The 23,666-nt window shown below is 42.7% G+C and overlaps 1 protein-coding gene across 2 annotated transcripts; it reads right to left on the bottom strand.

Moving 5' to 3' along the window:
• Positions 1–416: 416 nt before the first annotated feature.
• On the bottom strand, positions 417–8,952 carry ttll10 (tubulin tyrosine ligase-like family, member 10). 2 transcript variants are annotated; one of them, XM_034538128.1, is made up of 12 exons: positions 8,721–8,952; positions 7,811–8,107; positions 7,481–7,625; positions 7,113–7,231; positions 6,847–6,970; positions 5,346–5,431; positions 4,020–4,206; positions 3,699–3,870; positions 2,939–3,079; positions 2,101–2,217; positions 1,907–2,000; positions 417–1,736 (listed from the first exon to the last, which is right to left on the bottom strand). In XM_034538128.1, the coding sequence occupies exons 2-12, from the start codon at positions 7,932–7,934 to the stop codon at positions 1,159–1,161; spliced, it is 1,887 nt and encodes a 628-aa protein (XP_034394019.1). In that variant the 5' UTR covers positions 7,935–8,107; positions 8,721–8,952; the 3' UTR covers positions 417–1,158. The 2 variants fall into 2 exon arrangements, with proteins under 2 accessions (XP_034394019.1, XP_034394018.1); XM_034538127.1 differs by having other exon boundaries at positions 7,811–8,952.
• Between the last annotated feature and the right edge of the window lie 14,714 nt (positions 8,953–23,666).

Here is a 23,666-nt window from a genome sequence, read left to right as displayed (position 1 = left end):
ATGAGGGTATATTACTTTTATTTTTTAGATATTACACTTGGATATACAATATGACATATCATACTATATACTTGTTTGGACATGTTAAACTATGGCATTTTCATGCCTTTTCTGACATACTATACCATGACTTTGTATTAACCTTTTTTCGACTTACTATTGTCACAGATTGGCTCAGAGATTGCAACAAAAACAGGGAGAGACAAACAAGTGGGCTGCTAAGAAGAAGCAATTTATTTTATTTTTAACAAACAAACTTTTTTTTTTACAAACGAGGGAAAAAATAAGGAAACAGGGGAAGGAGAACAAGGACCATCTGGTCTGCCAGCCAGAGAATGAAAGACTCGCTGCAATTATTGGACAAACAGACGAGACTACATTTAAAGAAATGCTAAAAGGGTTTTTAAATATTGTTGTCTGTGAAGCTTGTGTTAATTCATGCAGTATTAACATGAGATGCATTTATTTTAAAGGTGTGTGTTGACATTAAGACAAATATGGTCTGAGGATGTTCTAAATTTGTTCCCAGAGTTAGAAGAAATTTAAGGAAGAAAATATTGATGAATCCCAGATTTGACCATAAATTATTTTATACACACAGTTTAGGCAGAGAGTTTGTGAATGAGGCCCAATTACTTTTTAAGGATTTCCAATTCCAATTCCAAATGGCACGGGTCAAGGTCAATTACTGTTATAACATCATGAGGAGTAGCAGGTTTGACCTCACAGGCTACAACTTAATAGAGAGAAAGGCTGAAATGTGCTAACACTTCAATTGGACTGCGTTACAGTGATGGCAGACTATGTGGTCTCTTGTCTTCACCAACACAGAATAGCAAAACAATATACAGTATTGTGTGAGCGACATATTTCTCTTCTCTTTTTCAATCGTGAATAACCAATTCAAGCACTTTCAATGACCCACATCTACGTTTATTTACAAAAACCTTTTTTCAGATATCCATTTCTTTCCCCTCAAATGCACAAACTTCCAAGAATTTTGAAGACCGGTAGGAACCATGTGATTTTATAAAATAATATTAAATATCCCCAGATGTCCAACACGGTGATCATTAAATGTAGGCAAAGCTCTTCAGATCCTCCTCGCTGTTACTCTTCTGTCTCATAAACAAAGCTGTTTTCTTTTTTCGCTCTTCTTCACGTTCTTTTCCACGCGGCATGAGGAGGGACCGGTATCGTGGTCTCCGGAAAGCCACAAGCAGTGATCCCTTGTGACGACAGCGACATAATTATCGTCTCCCGATGAGCCTTTGAGTCCTTCACGACGCCTGCAGCTTTTGAATAATGATGCACGCCACATTTGCTCAGCTTGAGTTCAACCCGAGTCCTGGGATTCTTGGTCCTCGCAGTCTGTATGCTGTGTAAACGTGAAGGTCCCTGCACTGATGGAGAGTCTTGATGGAAACGTGAGGGGGCTGTGGAGGTGGGGGGACACTGGCCATACTTTGAACTACCTCTTCCTTCCCCACTTGCTGATACATTCCCCCTTTCAGGGGATGATGAGGGCACAATGTTGCCCTCTGACCCGCGTCTTTTGGGCTCAGTCTTTTGGGTTCTTTTCCGGCTGAATTCCCTGTTTGTGTTGCTCTTGCTGCAGACCAGCGCTGAATCCGGAGGTAAAACTCTGTTGTAAAGCAGCACGAAGTCCCTCTGACTGGCCAACGGAAGAATCCTCTGATTGGCACGACACTTGTTAAAGATCTCCAGCGTTAAATCTGTAGGGCATTAATGGAGCAGATTGTAAACGTGTTTGGTGGCATCACACATATACCAGCCTGTTGAGCAAACAAATTAGAACAGTAACATAAGGAAAATGGGACTTAAAGATCTACCTAAACCTGAATGAAAAGGGGGGTTGGGGGGTTATGTAATAACGTTAGCTCACCCAGCGTCTCCACAACAATGCCGGGTATCACCTCCTCCAGCACTTTACAATTCGTGTGGAGCGCTGGATTACAGTTCATCTCCAACAGCCAAACCTATCATAGACGTGCAGACGCGATTAGTGCAAGAACATGCAGGTCAACGCACATGTGGAACACTGGCCGCCATCCGGACGTCCAGCGACGCGTCACCCACCTTGAAGTCCTCATCGACCATGAAGTCGCAGCCAATCAAGTCAAAGAAGCCCAGTCGGCAGTCTAACTTGGATTTGACTGCCAAGAAGCACTGGGTCATGATCTGCTGCATGCGCATCTGATGCGAGGAAAGGAAACACAGACAGATGCTCAAATGATGCTTCACGGGTGACATACAATGTAACACTTCCTTCAGCACCCATTTTGGATTTCTGCAGCTCTTAACAACAATATTCTTGACTTTTTATTCAATCGTCACAAACTGTTTGACCTCTGCATTTAATCCATCCAAAGCATTTCGGAGCAAAGGGCTTCTGCCAGGGAGCCACTACGGGTTCAGTGTCTCTCTCAATGGCACTTTAACATGCCGACAGGAAGCGCTGGGGATTGAACCGTGAACCTTTAGCTTAAAGGACACTCTCCCTCTCCGCATCCCGCCTTCTGAAAGGTTGTGGTTGCATTTCTTCAATGATTTATTCGTCTGATCTTTTGTAATGATTGTCTCATTGCTTTCTCAGTGGAGTATGTCGAAACTTTGATTAGTGCCACCTTGCTCTGAAGAAATTACTCATTGATGCTGTGGGGTCTCCACTTCAACGTGTCACTATAACGCATTAAAGGTTTGACTCAAAATAATGAATATGTGTTCATTGTACCGTTTGTTGTACCGTTGTGGATAAACATAACCACCAAACAAGCACATGATATTCCATGTTAGTAATATCACGACGTCTTCTCGGATAAGAGTGAGATCAAGCCTATAGTTAGCTGCAAGCCCTAACAACCATCATTATAATGCTAATTGGTCCCCGAGAGCTACCACACACCACAGTACTCACTGTGAAGGCGCCCAGCACCCAGTCCCTGGGCAGACCCTTGGGAACCCGAAAGCTTTCATTGACGTAGGTGTTGAATCTCTCCATGGACCAGACCGTGTCCTCCTTCAGCTGGCTGTACAGAGGGTTCTTCTTCTGCACGCACTGGAGATGGACAGCAGGGGGACCAGAGACACACAAAGCATTCAGCGGGAGCACAGAGACTGTTTACGCCACAGCTAGTGCTTGATCCACTCAACTTTCTGTAAATAATGGAGGACAAGCGCGCCAAAGAAGGACAGGACGCAAATACCTGTTAACTGGCACGTGTGAATGAATGCCTTTAAACTTCATAAATGAACAGCGATTTCAGTCTAGTTCCCTGTTCTTCTTATTCAATGCAGGCAAACCGGTGATTGACATGCAGGGTTGTGGTTTGTCTGCGTGGAATTAAAAAAATGAAATCAAACCAGCAGTGCGTGGGGATTGTTAACCTTTTCAATTAAGATGATTATCACACACAGCAACTGCAAAGAAGGGGATGTCTTCAAAAGTTTGAAAGAGATCTACTTGTTATGTCTAACTCAGACTTCTAGATTTCATTAGATTTAGATACATGTTGGAATATGTTTTTGAGCAGCTTTCACTTCCACTCAAAGCACATTTAAAGGCCAGTATGAACAGAAGGCGGGATTACAGTAAAATAGAGCAAGACTCCTATTTTAAGCCAAAACAAGTTATCCCTGAATATGTTCGGCAGAGATCGAACAGCATTGAGCTGTACCTGATTTGTCAGGTGGGCAGACAGGTTGTTGGAGCTGGGGTCGTAGAGGTCACAGGTCAGTCGCACATATCCATGGCGAAAGAAGACCACGTAAGGTGCGGTGCAGGCGATCAGGAGGTAGGAGCGCACGTCAAACTTCTTCCCTTTCAGGAGCAGCGGCCTCTGGATGTAACTGAGGGCAAAATGTCTGTTTACCTCCAGTTTCAACAGCTTCATCAACGTTTCCATGGAGCAAAATGAAATTCGCCATTCGGCGGCAAGATGTTGCCTATTTTGGAGACATAACATCTGATATTCATAGCTAGGTATGTGTTCACCCACTGTTGGACAACGCGAGCCTGAGGCCGGTGGTGGAGCGTCCTCCCGTTGGCCTGGCTGTCCTCCGTGTGCTGCAGGTTCAGTCTGAAGGCGGCCATGTCCTCCTGGCTCTTCAGCAGAAAGATTCCTCTGCCTTGGTTCAGACCCGTGGGCTTACAGATCCACATGTGACTCTCATTGTTGCTCACACCTGGTAAACAGTCATAACTGTAAGGGATTGAAATATAAAGTCCTTCTCTGTTTGGAGACTTCTCAGGTCCGCACTGTGGTGTCCTGTTCTACACTCTTTCTATTGTTGGGTCTTTCTTTTCTGTGTAATTCTGGTATAATAACGTCTTTCTTTCATGAATGACAATGAGTGCCGTTTCAGAATTTTTAAGGACACCATGTGTACTTTCCACCACTTTATTTGAATGTTCAAATATCCCCAAAAATTAACTTAAAAGTCTCACATTGTTAATGTTGCATAGCAGTGGAAACTAACATCAACATTTAAATTCTGTAGCTGCATCATAAAACAATATATGTCAAATATAACTCTGACGGAGGCTATCATACCGTATAATGACTTGTATTTAATAATGATTCAATTCTCACTTTGAGGTATTTGATTTTGAACTAATTATCAATATTTCTTCCACCACTGATAGATATGATGCTCTTTAGACAGAGTTTTTGTGTTCTGATCTTTTATTCTACAGATGCATCCGTCACCCAGAGATCTCAACCAGCTGTCTGTGTCTTTCTCCTGTTTACATAATGATAACCATGTTTGTCATAACCCGCACACCACTTATCATAATGCTGTGTGTCTGTTCAGTATTACTACGAACAATACAGGAACCAGCGGTTTACGTCATCTCTGTCCCCAAAAATGTTTTCAGTTTTAATATGACATGTATTTTAGGTGCCTCAGTCCTGACCAGTGCTGAAGCCGATCCACATCCCATTCCAGCTCAGCGTCTCTTCTCGTGTTTGTGTCTCAGCCCTGCCCTCAGATGACTCATCGCTATGGCAACAGCATGTTCCCCTGGTGATTTAATCAGGGCCTTATGGGACGTGAAGTGCATTATTTTCCAACGTCCTCAGCCTCTTGGTTAAACAATCACCAAGGCAACTGTTGTCTTAACGCCGCCGAGCACAAACTATTATTTCTTGCATTACTGGATGAATGACAAAGTCAAGTTTGATTGATCTCATTTCAAAACCGGAGCCTTCTAAATAAACACAAACCCAGTTGAACCAGTGTCGTGTTGTTTTTTCCCGGATGCTCCTGATGTCGTACTATGTACTAAAGGTTAACGTAGGTGAGGTGTTTGGCCATTTTACCTTCCTGCTGGGCAAAGAAAGCCTCCCTCTCTTCCCTCACGTCCATGCGGAAGGTTGTGGGAATAAACTCCTCCATTTTCAGCTTCCTGTGAGGTGCAAAACAAAGCAAAGATGGTGCACAAATGAATGGCATTGTGTCTTCAGCTGTTTAAAGAATTATGAACAAATGTGTCACATATTGACAATCAAAAGTTATCTTTTTATTATAAAAATGTCCCCTTATTTTAAAGTGTCAAAATCCTAAAATTAATCTTCTGCTGACCACCTTTAAAGCATGCTGCATTGCTAATTACATACCTTTCAGACAGCCATGTTTTCCTATTAATATATTCAATTACAGTATGACAACTAACTTGAGTTTAATAATCATGTTCGTTTGAATTAGTAAGACATTATTAGCACAGATTGATTTCAGATCCCAGACATTATGGCCACTGATGGATTTTGAGCCAGTTTTACATCTATAAAAACTGATTTTCTAAAAGAAAGGGTCCCAGTGGCTGGTATAGGAACAATTTAAATTAATCATTTAGGAAATTCCCAGAGGTAATGTGAAAGGGCTAAAACAGTATTACTACTTATGATCCATTATACTTATCGCATATCTAACACACAAACAACTGTTGCTTTCATTTACTATACAAAAAAACGGTGTTTTCATCAGTAATCATATATCTAGTACAAAGTGCGGATATAAATAAACTCAGCAATTATTTCAAAAACTGTGGCAGTTAGGCTAATTACTATTATTTTAATTGAAACTGACTCTTACTATGAGACTTAAGCAGAAGTAGCATGACTTGTTTGGTATCGTTATAGGATTACCGTATAAACAGTATGTATATAAATACACGTACAAATATTTTTTAAGATTGTCTCATTAAAGGCACTCTTTGAAGTTGTACTTCTTACATTCAGTGTTTCCTTGAGGCCTAAACATATTGAATGCATTTCCTTCCGTATATATTTGCAAAGCCTTATCATATGTTTTTAATCCTTCATCGTTTACATCTGCGTTAACTTCTTCCTGACCATTGCTGGAGCATCGTAACATTTCTTGGCATGTCACGGCCACCAGCTAAACCCATAACTAGAATATTTATTGACATGTTTGTCTGAGTTCATGCACATGACGTACAAATTAGTGACCAAAAACCTCCACAGGGTACCTTTAACTTCTTTCTCTTGAAATATGTCACCAGATATTTCACGTGCTGGTTCAAAGAATTAGGTTGTAAAATTGTATTAATTCACTATCAATAATTATAGTGAACATAACTGACACGCATAATGCTCAATAAGCATTATGTGTATTAAGCTGAGGCCGGTTGGCCGTGTTTATTAAATAGAGTCACGGGCTGATATGTCTGTTAATAGTATTTGCAGAGCCGGACCTCTATTGAACCTCCATGGTGGTACCAGATCATTGCTAGGAGATTATGACTCAACTCCACATTTAATAAAGGAAATAGCTGTTATATCTCTCTGTTTTGATACATACAACCTGAGTGCTTTGCCGTGGTTGACTTTGCTGCTGACTCGCTCATACTGCCGCAGACTGCTGAGGAGGCCGATCTTAGTGGTGAGCACCTTGTTGTTGGGAATCTGGTACACCAGCTGTTCCCCTGGGAACAACACATGCCAATTTTGAGAATGGATGGCAATAAACATCTTTTCTACTAATAGAAAGGTAACATTGTGGTATCTTTTTTTTTACAGTAAAGTAAAGCATTCAGATTATGCCTTGTAATCATTATAGCACTGCACCTTCTCTGAAGTTACAGTAGGTGGCTGGTGATTTGCTCTCACACCACTTGAGTTTAACATCCTCCCTGTGTATGTTGTAAATCCTCTTCCATCCTCTGCTCTCACAGTAACTGCTCACTCTAGAGGAAAAGTCCCAAAAGAAACCAATCACACTTCTGCTTTAATCGCACAACAACCCGGAGGTCAGGGCGAACACAGAGGGTTTGGCTAATAAAGGGCCCAAAACATGATGAATAATGGTTTAAATCTTTCATTTTAAAGCATCACTATTCTTAAACTTGTTATTCTTAGTTTAAATTTGAATTGTGATCGACATTTTTGAAATTTCTACAATCCAACGGATTATTGATGCATATTTCTCTTCTAACATTTCAGCCCCATTGGCTCCTCCAATGAAATAGAAAGGCCCAGCACCCCGGGGCTCCTCTGCCTGCCGCTGCCGGTCCCTGCCTGGGTAGGAGCAGGTCGGCAAGCCCCTGGGGAAGGACCTCAGGCCGGCTGCACCTGATGCTTCTACATACACAAACACACAGAAATCATGCATGCACACAGTCACTCATACTCACACAAATGCATAAGCTCTCTACATGTGAATCGCGTTGATGAATTGCATTTTATAATGTTGCGATAAAGGATCAACAAATGGGAAGAATAACAAATGACATCACACTTAGCGTCCCGCCTTCCCCGACACACACCTGACCCTCTGTCCCGGAGTTCCTGGTTGACAGACATGTGGGGAAACCCCTCTCTCGCTTTCTCTCTCGCTTTCTCCTCCCTCTGGACCGGCTCTAGTCCACTTTCTGATGTCGCTTCTTGCATGGCACCGCTTCCTGCAGGCCGGTTGTCCCCACAGGGAACCTGCACTGCCTCCTTCTCTGCTTTGTCCCCTTGTTGGTCTCCTCTGCCTGGACTTCACTGCAGGTCTCCACTAGACGACATCTCCTCATGCTGGTGCAGATTGCTAATGATGGCTGAAGATGTGTGCAGTGACACTGTAGACAGGAATAAAGTACCTGCAACACTAATGATAATGATAATACCACATCCTCCTTGTGTTTAGGCTAATTAGTAAATGTTAAACATGCAAATTATTGTGGTGACCCCCCCCCTCCCCCCTCCAATCTTTTGTCTAAGAGCACCAGTTAAAACTGTGCACTTGAGCTTCACTTTGGCCCATAAATATCTGTAGTTCAGAACAAATGAACAAACCTTAAATGTTCAGGCACACTACCGCTAAGTGTAGTTTTCTTTTGTTTATTCCGACATTTAGGGGTTTTCAAAGTCTAACACTGGACATCCCCTCATCCCCTCTCCAAGAAAAACACATTTAGGCTATTCTATATGATCTTCTTTGGATAACTAATGTCATGTTTTTTTGTTCACTTCCTGTAACCGAGCTTACCCTCAACTTGTTCAAAGCCCCCACTGGGGAGGTCACATTAGGGAGGTCACATTAATATCACATTTGGCAAACCTGGGAAATCACTTTAAAAAATACTTTAAAGAACATGTTCTATCTCAAAATAAATGTGCTGTTTTCTTGTATAAGACAGGAGCTGAACTCTGACCTGATTGCAGCTACATTTAGAGGCAAAGAGGTTTTACCTGTAGCTCCAGCGTCAGACACAAGGACAGCCAGACTCCATAAAAACCCACTCAGCCTGTTCCTCTTCTCCCATGTGTGCTCACCCGTGCAGTCCACCGGCGGGGCCGAGACGAACAGCCAACCCGAAGACTGAAGGACAGACTTGACAGAGGTGAAATCACATGGTGTGTCAGCAGTGGAACCCACCGAAACCGTCCGTAGTCTGTCACACTGCTCGTACGCAAACCCACTCCACCAAAGTAAACAATCCGCAGTTACTCTGGTAATGTGACCCTTAGCAACAGTTGCCGCTTGCAGATTGAACAGCAGCTCAAGAAAAAAACTAACCACTCAAGATTATGTATCCCACACCTACCCCACCTCTAAGTTTAGCTTCATTCAATATTAATTGCCCGTTAGCCTCTGTTGTGTGAACCCTGTGGTAACCTGAGAGCAGAGTGTCAATCAAAATGCATTTTCTGCCAGTTTTGCAGGGTATTATTTCCTGACACCAGAGGCAAAATAATAAGTTCTACATACAACAAGTGTAAAAAAAGGCTTAATTAATGTAGATGAAATGGTATCCGCCTTACATTGTATACTGATTGACTGTTTTTTATGATGCCCAATATCCTTTTCTCAATGTTACACTCTGACCCACGAAGCCTGAATGGTTATTTATATATTAAAAGTTATGTTCTGTTTCATATTCTGAAGGAAAGGTGTAGAGGGGTATGTGATCATATGATACATTATTACTGCAGTATCTCTTGATGAACCTTCAAACCTTTTACTTATAACATAACTTCTGCTGAAATTTAACCTGGGCATTTGATTAAACTTAATACTCACAGACATTATCTTATATATATATATATATATATATATATATATATATATATACATTACAGTTAATGTGAACATCAGTTTATTTTAACTCATCCAGCTGAATCATTGCTGGAATCATTCTTTTTTATGGCATGACATTATCATGAATCATATTGTCTTGAGCCAAATCCAGTGGCAGGTATGCAGTTGAGCAACATAGTATTTGTCTGCCTGCATTGGCAAATCTACTTATCACTTCTTCTGTCTCAGTGATTTGACAGGGGAGGAAACACCCAGGCCAAGCCACGGTTGGCAATTACGCATAATCTTCTTTCTTCCTCCCAACAGTCTCATAATTGACAGGGGTGGATGCCTCTCAGACCCTGCATCCATGCAACCGTATAATTACACATACAGTAACAAGGAGTGACGCAAACACCCAACTCCTGTAGGTTAGGCGCGCATTTATATTTTATGTTCCATTTCGTCACCTTCCTAAAAATAATGGCCAAAGTAACTTTTTGACAAAAAAAGGTGTTGTTGCCTAAATCATCTCCTCGTGATCATGACCACCTGCGGTGAACATTTACTACATCCTCAGTTCAACAGATCATGCGAATCCCCCCCCCCCCCCCCCCCTGTAGTATAATGGTCGACGTCAAGAGTGGAACCTTTTTTTTCTTTTTACAAAAAAGTCACACAAGAACGAAAAAGATGACTTTGGCCATTTTTATAGGACATTTTAAAATGTATGTAGAACATTTCAAGCAAATTCTGCAATGTTATGACGGATGAGAACTTAACTGATTCCCAAAATGCACAAGCTAACAAGCCAGTCAGATTTGAACTTTAACAATACCCCAAAAACAACAAAGTCCACGTCTCCTCCACGGTTCATAAATCATCGAAAATGCAAACTGTCGGCGCCATCAAACCCCTCAGTGTGTGCCGGTACTCTTGTCACGCGGGACTAAACTTACAACGAGGAAGCAGCGGCCACCACACAGTCGTGTCAGTACAGTCACGTACACACACGCTGCAAAATGGCAGCTACGTGAGAGAGCTGCTTGGCAATGATACCAGTGCAGCCACAGCACCCCAGTTATTAGAAGCGGGCCTCCCATATTCCTGTTTAACAGAGCTTTGTGTGGAGCCAGTGTTTGGCCACACCTTGATAAAGAGCTGCCATCTGATAGACACGCTGTGCAAAGGGCTGCGTAGCTGAACAAAGGGAACTGGCTTGTTTTACAACCCTGTCGACCTCATGGTTCACCATCTGCCAAGAGTCTTTGTGAATGTGTGTGTGTGTGTGTGTGTGTGTGTGTGCGTGTATTAGAATAAGCTTGTGTATTTTGTGTTGCTATCTGTATGTTCCCTTTTTTGTCTTACATATTACACGGTTACAATGTTAATGAATACCTTTCCTATTCAGATTTGATTTCCGTCTGTCGATCGAACAGTGTGTACAAATGTGGAACACTTTTTCCCTTAAACTAACTTTTTTACTTTGGTTTTTCTTTGAGTTTCTGCATCAGACTTCTTCTCATGGTCTGTTCGTTCATGGCGTCTACTTTGGCTCATGCTAACAGGCCAGTTATTCTACTATTTACTACAAACAAACCACACACTTGCATTTTTTATTTTTTTTTTAAACAGAAAAAACATCACTACATCATTCCTCGTTTCCCAAGAAAAGACGGTGGGTAATATGCGGAAGAATAATGTGTTCTATCAGAGAAAGAAAACTGAAAATCAATATATATATCTTTAGACGAGAAGAACTGTGTGTGTGTGTGTGTGTGTGTGTGTGTGTGTGTGTGTGTGTGTGTGTGTGTGTGTGTGTGTGTGTGTGTGTGTGAGCGTGTGTGTCTCAGGGCGGTTACACCATAAAGTGTGTGTATGTGTGTGTGTGTCTTTGGAGACTTGCCCAATCCCATGTCATCTCAACCGCCTCCTGTACCAGGAAGTGCTCAGCAATTACAGGGATGCAGCCTGCAGCAATGGTGTCCCCACACAACCCATTATTTGGAGGGATTCTCCTTGTCAAGGTGTTGTAGTGGAGGGAATGGAGTTAAGTTTCGATAAAGAAAGGCTCGTCTCAATAGGGTCTCTCTGTCTCCTGCTATTCATGTCTTCCGTACAGAATTACACCGTAGTAGGAGGTAGGAGGGGGGCGGCGACATTTTGTTCCCAGGGTCTGTATTCACGCCGTCCTACTGGTGATGAATGCAAGTCGGAGACACAAAGACATGGAATTTCACCAACTGGCTGTAACATGGGAAATACACATGCACATTTCTGGCCTCAGATTAACAGTTGTAAAAATATTGAAATGGCGTCTTTGTTGACCTTGTACGTCTGTAATCAGGCGCGTATCATTCTTATAACGTCTTCTTTTGTAACTCTAATGTGGCAAATCTGAGTGCTGTTGAGGGTTCACGGTTGTGACATTTTAAACCCATTGCAGTGATAAATACTTCTTTTTTTTTCTTAAGTAGCTTGACATTTGGACAAGATGTGGTTTATGTGGTATACAATATAAAAATCACTGACATGGCTCTGAAGTAAAGACTTAATGTACTCCATGCGGCTTCGGTATTTCACACGATCATCATGAGGTGATGAAGGTGGAGCTGCCTCAGTCCCGCCCAGCTGAGCCTCTGTGGTAACTCCAAATGCAGAGAAACATGTACGTGATGCGTATGGAAAACTCCTGGATTATCGCATTCATTATGTTGGTTACGCCCTCCAGAGTTATGAAAAGACACAAGAGGAATACCGTTTGGTTTTGAAGTGGAAAATGACTCACCGATAGCAGACTTTGGCAAGAACACAACAGAATGGGGAGAGTTGGTGGAGGCAGTTGATGCTTCAGGTTTACAAAGCCTTAAAATACAGCAACTAAGTGCTTGATGCAACGAGTGCTGGTGCAGGTCAACACTTCAGAAATCAGTCAGGTCAGTCGGGTGAAAAGTATCAGCATATCATGACAGACCTGGGGAGGAAAGCAATATCACTGACACAAATGGTTAGGTGTTCAAACTCCTGGAAGTGTGTGAGTGCTTATCTGGCCGGATATTTAGGCCTCAGTTAATGTTGAATCATTCATTTCCATGCATTCTTTCAATGTTTAATTAACAATAAGTGGCCAGCATTGACATATATGTGCTTTGGTGTTCTTTGGAGTGTAGCTGAGTACCGGAGGTGAGTCTATTCAACTGCTGTTGAACGAAGAAATGGTCGACTCTGTCGAAGGTCCTGTTCAAAAGGAAAGGACACACCCATCCACACAGACAGGAAGAACAGGCGACCATGACACTTCGGGACTGAATATTTGTACCTACATCGCTAGGATATGTGCTGTGTCTTGACTTTGACGCTATAATGTGATACAATATGTTCCAAGCAGTGAAGTGATTTTATATTTGGCCAGAACTTGTGTTTCTTGTTTACATGCAAGACATAAAAGTGTGTTATTAGTATGTTGTAAGCTGTAAGTGTACAAAGCACAGATTGTCGTAGTGCTTTAAGCATTAAAAAAAGTCAAACCTAACTTCAATGTAGCAATGCTTCTGCCCGCACCGATAAGCATATAATCAGGTCCAATCCTCTATAACTGACTGCAGACTGCCAAAGGAGTTCCCAGCATGACTGTGTGGCAGCTCCTGAGATGGAATGTGCGTCAGCCTACATGCAGGTAAGTCTCAGCCGTTCAGCCTCTGTGGTGCTCCTGTTGGAGCCCAGTGGCAAGACCAGCAAAGTGACTCTAGCCTCCTCATCCACAGCCGGCAGTCGTGCAGGAAAGTGGTCTGACTGCACCAAGCATGCACAGACCAGTGCAGGAATCCTCTGCAAGCTCCCTGCCAGTGAGGAATGTGCTTCAGCAGTGTGACGTCACCGAGGGGGAGTTAAGTACAGAGTTACAGTCGCCTGTTACTGTACTGGAGTGTTTTTGTTTGTATGATACTGACGCGTTTTTAACTTCAGTGTCTTTCTTTGCTGCGATGTAAAACCGTGAGCATCACAAATCAAGCATTGGACCCACAGGTGGAGATGAGTGATTTATTTTTGCGGAAATCATTAATGGAAAGTGCAAATTGTATTTCTAATAAGGCAATTTCCAGGCATATTTAAAAACAGAAGTTTTTGTTATAAAACAATATACAGTGATTGCAGTTGATGTGCAGTGTTGGTGTCGGTATCCATCTTGGCAAAAGTAAATGCTTCACCTTATCTGATGCCAGTTAAGTAAATAAGTCATCCAGTCAGCTTTATCTACCAGCGTGTATTAGTATAACACGACTGAATAATGTGGATTTGTTTTATTTTACTCTTGTATAAATGCATACATATCAGGATTGTTCATGATAATTGTTTGCAATTAATTTTTATTTTTGTATTCTTTTTTTACCTGTGAAGAATTTTTTACGGCAGCAATTCACTTCTATTTTGGCACAAAACGATAAACTTGTTATTTAGTCTGAATTTGTTTGCATATGTTCAAGATACCTGTTGTGTGTGGCCCAATAACACAAATCTTTCACTGACGAATACTATACTAAACTCAAAACAGGTCTGCCTAGCATTCATTCACACCACCGGAAAAAACGTATGTAATGTTTGTTCCACATTGGGTTTTGTTAGAGATCTTTTCGCAGCCGACATTTTCACTTGACATTATAGGAAAAGCCCAGGTGTTAAAAAAACATTAACGATGGCTCTGCTCTACTCAAGTGTCTCAGTGAGCCGTGAACATAAACTGAATTCAGCCTTTCTTCATCTTCTTATTCAATGTCTGAGATGTCAAATATCTTCAGCCTTTTAAGCACGGATACGCCAGTCTGCATCAGCAATATGTTATATGAAAACAATCATTTAAATACTCGTGATAGTACATTAGCGAGGCCTACACACATATACTGTATGTTTCTCTGCATTGTGGTTCCTCAGATAGATGCAATGTTGTGTTCACAGTCCTGTGAAAGGCGACTCTGCAGTAAATGCCAGAGATTAATGATTAAGAAGTCTTTTGTCTTCCTCTCAGGGTATCTTTATTTGTAGAAGCTGTTACAGGAAACCCTTTTCATCACCCATGATTCACAGAAATCATGATGACTTAATAAAAAAAAGACTACTTACGGTTGAGATATTCAACTTGCAAATTTTCTCCACAATACAAATAGGATAAAATATTTCTAGGAATAGCAAACTCTTCCTTTGTGGAAAGCTAATGAGTAAGTCTCCCCTGCATGGGCGACCAATGAGGCCTGGGGCCTGTTTAACGGCTAAATGGCTTTTTGTGTTTGCGTTCTAACTGATAAAATCAGTCAACTGAACCCCTGAGCTAACAGGCCTAATTAAACACCATAGCCGTGCTATTGGCTCTGTATGTGTGTCTGTTGCAGAGAGAGGGAGATAACAGTGCTAAGAAAATGAAAAAAATAAAATAAAATAAAACCTCCCCCCGTAACTCTGTAATTGCAAACCACCTATCTAGACTAAGAGTGTGGTTTTCAGTAGGCGAAAGCAGCCCCACTGTAAGTGGCCCACGGACCTGGCAGTGAAAACGAGCCTTGTGCTCCTCGGTTTATCAAGCTAGCCCACTGTGTACCGCCATAGACCGGGACACAATGAGGGCTTAGCTGATGGGGGGACCTCATGGGTAAATTGAGGCATTTAAAAAGAAGCTCTGTTCGTCAGTAACCCGATCCACACCTGACTGGGGCTCGGCATTCCGGTTTGGCTGAAGGAAGACTTCACAATGACCAGAGAAACTGCTACAAAGGGCCAGCAAACAGGAGATGTGAATTAAAAAGTTGAAAAGGGAAAACTGATTCTGAAAGTATGTTTTCCGAAAGAGCAAATGAACAAGAGAGGTATTTTTACATTTCATCCCATTTTATTGAATCTTTTCTTTGACATTACATGAAATGATATCTCAGTCAATACAGGAACATATTGTAGTATAGTACATAATGAGGTCTCAAAAGCTGTGTGCATTGTTCTACTGTACATGGAGAAAAGCCAGGTTCCCCAGAAGGAATTCAGTTATTGCGATAGGAGGAAGAAAGCAGATCTTTCAACAGATAAATGTTACAGCTTTTTCTGGAATATTTTTTTTTACATTGCACTCATATTAACATTCCTGATAGAAACTAATGTGCCCAACAACCTGAACCTGGACTTCTGCAGTGGAGAAACTTTGAGAAACTTTGACTCAAGTCACATGGAAGGAACCCAGAGAAATCAATCAATCTTCCAGTGCAAGGGTCCTAGTTCCATAGTCATCATCATTCAGCCCCATCTGCCACTGCTATAAATATGATGATGTGCTTCCCTGCGCTGCCCTTTGTCAATACACCGCATGTCAGACGCACAAGAGCGAGAGAGGAGGAAGTAAGAGAGCAGAAGGTAATGCCATTTAATGGACGGCATTACCAGACAGTATTAGACACCATTAATTACATCTAACCATGTCTGGTAAGACGCCTATCAACAGGCTGGAAGGATGACCTCTGAGCTTTCACCTGTGCATAGAGGAGGAAGAGAGCCGGAGGGAACAGAGCAGCGTAGCAGAAACAGGTTGAAACGAGCGGTTCCTCTTTTGATGCAATCACAGATTCTATACACACTGCACTTTTATTTTACTTTTTTTTTTTTTTAAATGACCCAAGCATGCAGAGTGATAAAGAATAAAGCCATGAGTGAGCAGACCAAGGCATTAGGCAAAGTGAGCTTGGTGAATTGTTTCCGTCCCGGTCGTTCTGCATTGTTACGGCAATACACAAATATGTGACGTCAACGCAAAGAAAGGGGACAAATGGGAGAAAATAAAAAGCTGTTTCATGTTTCTGTGGCTTGAATAATGGAGCTGGGTAGGCAAATAAAGGTGCGGCTCATTATTTGCGGGGTAATTCTCCCTCCCTAAACAAACACTAGGTCTCTGCTTGCTTCATGTCTGTTATTTGCCCGTTTCTCAAGTCCTGTTTGAAGGCTTTACTCATTAAATTCACATTCTAGTCTAGACATTGGTGAAAATTATTGTTCAACGTCTTCAGTTATATCTAATCTCCATTGTTTTAAGGTAGAAGAAATCAGTGTAAGTTTTACTCACAACATTTTTAACAGACTATATAAAGTCCATTTTTGTTGAGTCTCCCTTTTATGATTACTTAAAACACTAAGATATTGTCCTTTAGTGGATAAAAGCTTAGAAACAGCTGGGCGAGGCCACGGCATCTGTAGCTCAGTTTTTTCACCAGTTAAGCACACTCAAGTGAGCTCATGTGTCAGTTTCAGGATGTGCCACGCAGGTACGGCTCGTGGGACCAATCACTGCCACACAACACAAACGCCAACACTGTTCAGGGGAGGGAACAAGGGAACATGGAAACAAGGCCCTGCCAGACCGGTGGAACCATCAACCAACTGCTATTCTTTAACTTGGGTGGGGTAGGGTTGCAATAAAAGTTTGAAAAAAAAGTTTGAAAAAAAAAAAACAGACAGGGAAGTGAGTGAAGAAGTAAAACGAAAAAGAAAGAAAGAAGAAAAGTCATAAAAGCTAACCTTTAGGACCATTAGTGCTCCTTCAACAATCTCAAACTGTTTTCAAAATAGAAAAAGGCTCAGACATAAAGGTTTGTGTATTTTCACGGGACCTAATATCCTGTCTTTCAACACTGTAAAGTAATCTGTGACCTTTCATGTGTCACCGATTGCCACGCGGCCTCGGGCCTTTATAAAAAAAAAGACACTTGAGAATTATTGTCCGTCCGTGCTGCCACAGAACACAGAGCCATTATTAATGGTTATCCGCTTATTACGCTTACCCTTCGGTGACGTCATTCACTACTACCGCAGACCAAAGAGCCTCCCAGGAAACATCGTTACCAGACAGTGTTAGAACAACAGTTGTACAATCCAGCACTGTGAGGTAAGATGGATCCTGAGAGCCATTTCTGTGTTTCGGCCGATCCAGGGGCCGAGGCCGGGAGCCCGCTGCTGCTTACGTCGCTAAAGCGGTTTGTCTGGTTGCAGTCTTAAGATGACTATCATCATCATTACCAGGCAGTATTAGAGAAAGTGATGATATCAAATGCTGCCTCGTAAGATGGAGATAATCACCCGAACACATAACATGTAGCCACTACACTGATACAAGGGTTGAGATATGTTAGAGTTAATGAGAGGCAGGTTAATGAACGAAGGAACACTACTGAAGCAGATTTGGGCGTGAGCAGAGCCCCTAACCATGAATACTTTTGTCTAAAAGAAAACAACTGTACCTTAAATTATTTGAGTAGATGCGCATGTAAGAATATGGATTTGGATATTGATGTTAAGTTACATTGTTTTAAGTATAACTGGGCCACATACAACCCCCCCAAAAAAAGCATTATAAATAGGAGTCGGGAGGTCCATATTTGTAGACAACCTTTCCATAGTATAATAGCTGAGCCTTGTTGTGGTTTTCAGCTTAAACTCGCTGTCACAGGAGACTGGGCCACAGTAGTTGTTAATGATTGCCCAAACCTGTTCCAACTAGTCTACATCTATGGCACGGCAAGGTTGGGAGGCCTGCTTTTCACACAATACATGGCAGTTAGTCATTTCTAACGCCGCACGCCGCCGCACACATACACCTCAAAAGCACATCAGCCTCGGGGAGCTGTTTCCGTTTCACATCATATCACACCGGCAGATTGTGTGTTCGCGACAAAGCAGTGTTGTCAAACAGCATTTCAACACATGTGTTACGGAATGGAAGAGAGGAAAAGCCCATTTTTCTTGACTCGTCTTTTTTTTGTGTGTGTGTGTGTGTCTGTTTTCCGTTGGTGGACCTCTCGGGCTGTTGTCTTTGTGTTTGCTGAATGATGAAAGGCTGATGGAATGCTGCTCAGCTCGACCCGGGCAGACGCCGTGTATGCAGAAGGTCACTGAAACAGCCCTCGCTTACTGAATAACGTGGATCATTCACACGTACGCCGTGCCAAATCCTCACACCACATCGGGACATATTAAAGTACATTATTCTCTAAATTAAACATTATCTTAGTGCATCATCTAGTTATTCATTTATTATAGTTATTCATTCTGCACTGCCTGAGAGATTGACGCAACCAAATTTCCCGTACTTATAAGTGACAAAGAAAATCTCTCACATCTTGTCACATCAGACATACAATATACTCGATCAAATGACGTGTAGGTTGAGAATGGACAGTTCCCCTTTTCTCTCAACAAAGACTCGGTTGTTCAAAGCAATGAGAATCAGTCCTCTCGTTCTGAAATCTTTTACAAAGTCACTAAATGTCTCTCAGAACAGAAGCACAAATGAAAAGATGAGACATTATTGTGTTCATTGAGACAGAACAGGTTTTTAGTCATCCTGCGAGCAATGCAAAAGTAAAGCACAAGAGAGAGGGGTGGGGGGGGGTGGGGGGGGGGGAGAAGGAGAGAGAAAGAAAAGCGAGTGTAAGGGAGGGAAAAGTTCAGGGAAAGAAGGTGGAGAAGGAAAATGGAGAATGCACCTGTAACCTTACCGTCATGAAAGGTACCCCAAGGAAAGAATGTAACAAAACCAAAGTAAAGGGAGTAGGTTTTAGAGGGAAGGGGCTGAAAAAGAAAGAGAAAAAAGATCTTGAATTTCCACCCCGCTGCCTGAGAACGCTCCGTCTTCCTCCCGGTCAGTCAGGCCCCATGAAATGAGAAAGCCAAGCAGACCTGCTCTCCCAGACTCTATTTAGTTAATCATCAGCGTTATAAACCAGTGCCGCAGGCCCTTTGAGGAAGAAAAGATGGAGAGACAGAAAGAAAGAGTGAAAAAAGATTAGCCAAGAAAATTCAAGCCGGTAGGAATAAGGTGTGAAAATAACAGTACCTGTTCAATGTGGAGGATATCCCGCGTTACCTTTCAAAATATCTAACCAGCAAACTATACGGTCTCAATTTGTCCTCCATTTGTCCAACTACTTCCTCTTCTGCTCCCTCATGGCCAAAACCTGCAGAACTTTTCCCATTGTTGCACATGGTGCTCGGTGCAGTGGGAGTCTGAACCGCTTACGGCTGCCCACGCTTTTTGCCTGTTGAAAGTGAGGCGTGATCAGGTAACTCTGCCCTCTGTGCTGGAATGTGACTCCACTGTGAAGTCAACAACCTGATAGGTATACTGGCCTGGCCCTTAATCAATAGCTGCTGTCTTTGTGAGAAAACAATGGCAGGGAAACCCAAAACCTTATTTAACTCCGGACCTTATCTCCGCACCACCTAATTGGGCCCTCGGACTAGCAAGGAGCAGCCTGGTAGCTGTGATATTTAGGCCATGATACTGCTTATCACCCATGTGCTACTGCAGCTTCTTGGCTGTGATTCTAAATGTATACTTCACAATTTGCATTTGTCCTTTGAGAGACAGTAGCTCCTCCCCCTTCAGTTTTGAATATCTCAAGTGAAGTAGTTCAATATTCAACAGCAGTTTTGATTATCAGAAGGGATTTGGACATTTCCTTTTCTTCCAAATGCGTTTGTTAAGCTACCTATCCACCCTCCCCCGTACTGTCAGGTTCCTCTTGTATTTATGCTCTATCTATTCAGAAACAGTAGAAAAGCAAAATTTTGAAGAAATTTGAAAATCTAAATTATTCATCTCCCTGGAGGCACAACATGTAACATTGCATCAGTTAAAGTTGACTCAATGTTGCCAAAAAAAGAGGAACAAATTTTAAAACTGTAAGAAGAAGATATCTTGAATCCTACAACCAAATCATCATGGCTTATTAATGAAAAGGGTAAGCCACGTTCTTAAAATGTTAGCATAGCATTAACTTGTTCTCAATGGCTCTGGCCTTTAATGCAGTGTCACCGGATCAAGCTGAATCAAACCTAACTTCACCTCTCGGGGGATAAGGCCTACAGTCTCCTGGGAGTCAGACGTGAACAAACAGCATAAAATCCGTCCACCTCTTCGTCTCGCATCCCAATCTTTAAATCTCGCTTTCTGTTGAAAATCTGCTCTGCACTTCCCGCCCTGCCGCCACGTTCTGGCAGAGCGACACGCATGTGACTTGAGGCTGCTCTGGTCTATGAAAGAAATGAACAAATGTTGCTCTTTGCACCAATCACAATCTTCCACCTCGCTCTGCAGTCGCCGCTGTACAGTATATGGTCGACATTTTCCCTCCATTTTCCCTCCTACTTCCCAGACTGCAACAGTCCCTGTCGGCTTAAAAAGACCTCAAGAGCGCCGCAGAAGACTTAATAATTTACACCTTCCATCTAGTGTAAACTGATAAAAGTCCCAATGCTGGTGTCTGTCTTATCTTAACCAAACCTCAGAGGCAAGGAAAACGGATGAGCAGACATTTTATGTCTGACACACATCCATTCTTCCTAACAGACGTCCTTTTTTTTTTTTTTTTTTTTTTACACTTGAAAAGCACCTGAAACAGGAATAATTATATCAAATATCTGCCTTTAAAAGCCCCCCGAAAAGAAAAAGAAAAAAAAAGAAAGAAAGCGCTAACAAGTTAACCGTAGACGTAAAAACTCGAGAGGATATCTTCAAAAGATTAGCCGAGGCTTTACGGTTCAACAGGTTGCAGAGAAAAGTTGCCAAATTAGCTCGTATGAATTAACAATAATGTTGCTCGTAGATAATTAGTTCTTAAAGCGGTTTCATACCGTGGATGCTCCTTGCGAATAGCATTTTAACGCGCTATAAGAAGGAGCCAGCCTCCGTCTTCATATCCTTTGACAAGCTTGGCAGTTTGCCTTTACCTGCCCCAACTGGTCTATCCAGTTTAGGAATGAGCGTTGGCTTCTATTGTTTCCTCTTCTTTCTCTCCGGTTAAAAGGAGCTGGAATTCGATACACGTTATTTTCGCTGCCCATCGAAACTAGCACGACCCTGCTATATCAGCACACAATCGCACAATCGCGGCGCGCTTCGTGCAATGACCTAATTTGTTTGCCGCACATTTCCTGAACTTAGCCGACGAACAAATGCCCATAAAGTTTTAACTCTACCGTCGCCGGGCAACCGGTTATGACGACAGCTTCTCAAGTCTTAAAGATGGAGAATGAAGACAAAGAAGGGATCACGTTTGTGAATTTACCAAGTCTGTCCCAGGTGTGGTCACCGAGCCAGAAACCCAAGACAAGAGGCATCATTGTGTGAGGGCTCTTGACGCCCCGTTGGCTAGTCTTCCTCTTTCCTGCTCCCGCTGAAGGACAGTCGACCTCTGGAGTTAGGAGGAAGAAGAAAAAAAAAAGCCGTCCCTTTCAGGTAGACGCCGCCGTTGAGTCGGAGAAAGAGCCAAGCCCCGGAACAAACCCAACCAGTTTGAAGCGCGTCAGCTCTCTTCCTGCAGCCCGAGCAGAACTTGTTTTTTTCCAGGAGCTCCCGTCTGCGGTGTTAGGCAGTTAAGCTCCTCAAGAAGACAGAGGCTGAATTTGTAAAGGGCTTGGTTTACATGTAGCCTGGCCGCCCCTCCTCCCCTCTTCCCCCCACAGGTGTAATTTTCAGGTCGCAGCCAATCTCTTAGCCTCTGGCGCCCACAGGTGTGTCCCCGGCGCTGCCTTTAGCCAATGGTGGTTGAAACGAACCCCCCTCCCCCCGCCAATCCTACACTACCCTCCCCTACCCTTTGACTCCCACCTCACCGGTTCGTTCACCTCCGCCCTCCCCATCAGCCCCCCAGGTACCTCGTTGTGTGTTTTTTATGATGTCAGCTCAGGCTTCTGTGGGAACAACCTCCTCTGTTCCTATTACAACGCAGACAACAGCTAAACCACCATCATCCTCAACTGCCGAACACACCCCGTCCTGTCCAAGCGGACAAAATAAATCATCAGGGCCGACACACACCGTGAGTGCCAGGTATCACAAAAACACCTATCTGTGAGGAATTATCACATGCATAAACCTTTGCCTACTTGTCAGCTCTATACACCTGCAATAACCTGAAATACCTGCCCTTTGCTCTCATGCCTGTCTTTGTGTCCACACACCTTTTTTGTCCCAACAATAACCCGACAGGTGAACAAAGTGCAGGTGAGTAAAACGAGAAAAGACACACCAGCAGTTTGAGAAGTGGGAGATGGGGGAGCAGTGACAAGGGGGCCGGTGGCGCTCATGGCCCCCAAGGGCAAACAGGGGGCCTAATCCAAAGCCTGGACGGGGCAGGGCTGGATGCTTCGCAGGGCAGCCACTTTCGGTCTCGAGGTGTAATTGTCGGGATTAGCCTCTCAACAATGAGCACAATGCCAGAGTCGTATCCTGTTTCAGCAGGGGCGTGGCACAGGTTGCAGCAAAGATGGAAGCAAGTGATTGTTTGAATCTTTGACTTAAACAAACAGTAGTCTGTGAAATACCGACCCAAAGTACAATAAAATCACTCATTATCCACCAATCAAACACCTTTACCTTTAAATTCTCAGTCCTGTACTGTGGACAATGAGCTTATTCAGGCTGTTTGGTTATGAAAAAAAGAGGATAGTGACAGAAAGTCTCAAATCTATTAGCTTTTCTAGACCTCCAGTCTCTTCAAAGGGAGCAGTAAGTACATTGCCCCGCTCTGAAAGGTTTGCTTTGTTAAGGCCTTCCCATTTGCATACCAAATGAGGTTTGGAGTAAAGGCAGTGGCATGACCCAAACTCATTTGGGTACTGATGGCTATCTGCGTATGCAGTCACGCAGGTCAGGATGTAAGGACATCCATCAGCAGCACTGACCCAACAGCCTTAGACAACAAGCACTAACAACCAAATACATCTGCTTGCTAACACATGCTCCAACTCCCACCAGCCAACACGGGGCTGCAACAAGTCACTTTTAGGAGAAAAGCAACTCACAAAAACCTTAACAGAGGCCCTACGGAGGTGTAAAAAAACATTTATGCTCTCGAATGAATAATTCTTGTCCTATTTTGCATAACTTATGTCGTTACGCTTGCCGTCACACATTCACATTTAATACAGATTTATAGTTGTTTTTGAGATCCAAGCAAACAGGATAACGGTTTGTTTCTCTGTACAAGTTGTGATGATGCTGTGAATGGCATCCAGTTCATAAAAATCCCCATAAGCCCTTTTTTACTATGCAATTCTGAATTAAATCTGTTGAAAAACTGTCTATTTTC

This window comes from Cyclopterus lumpus, chromosome 7, assembly GCF_009769545.1.
Source record: "Cyclopterus lumpus isolate fCycLum1 chromosome 7, fCycLum1.pri, whole genome shotgun sequence".
Classification (NCBI taxonomy): domain Eukaryota; kingdom Metazoa; phylum Chordata; class Actinopteri; order Perciformes; family Cyclopteridae; genus Cyclopterus; species Cyclopterus lumpus.
Note: the sequence above shows the minus strand (reverse complement) of the source record. Positions and strands in the feature narration are given on the sequence as shown.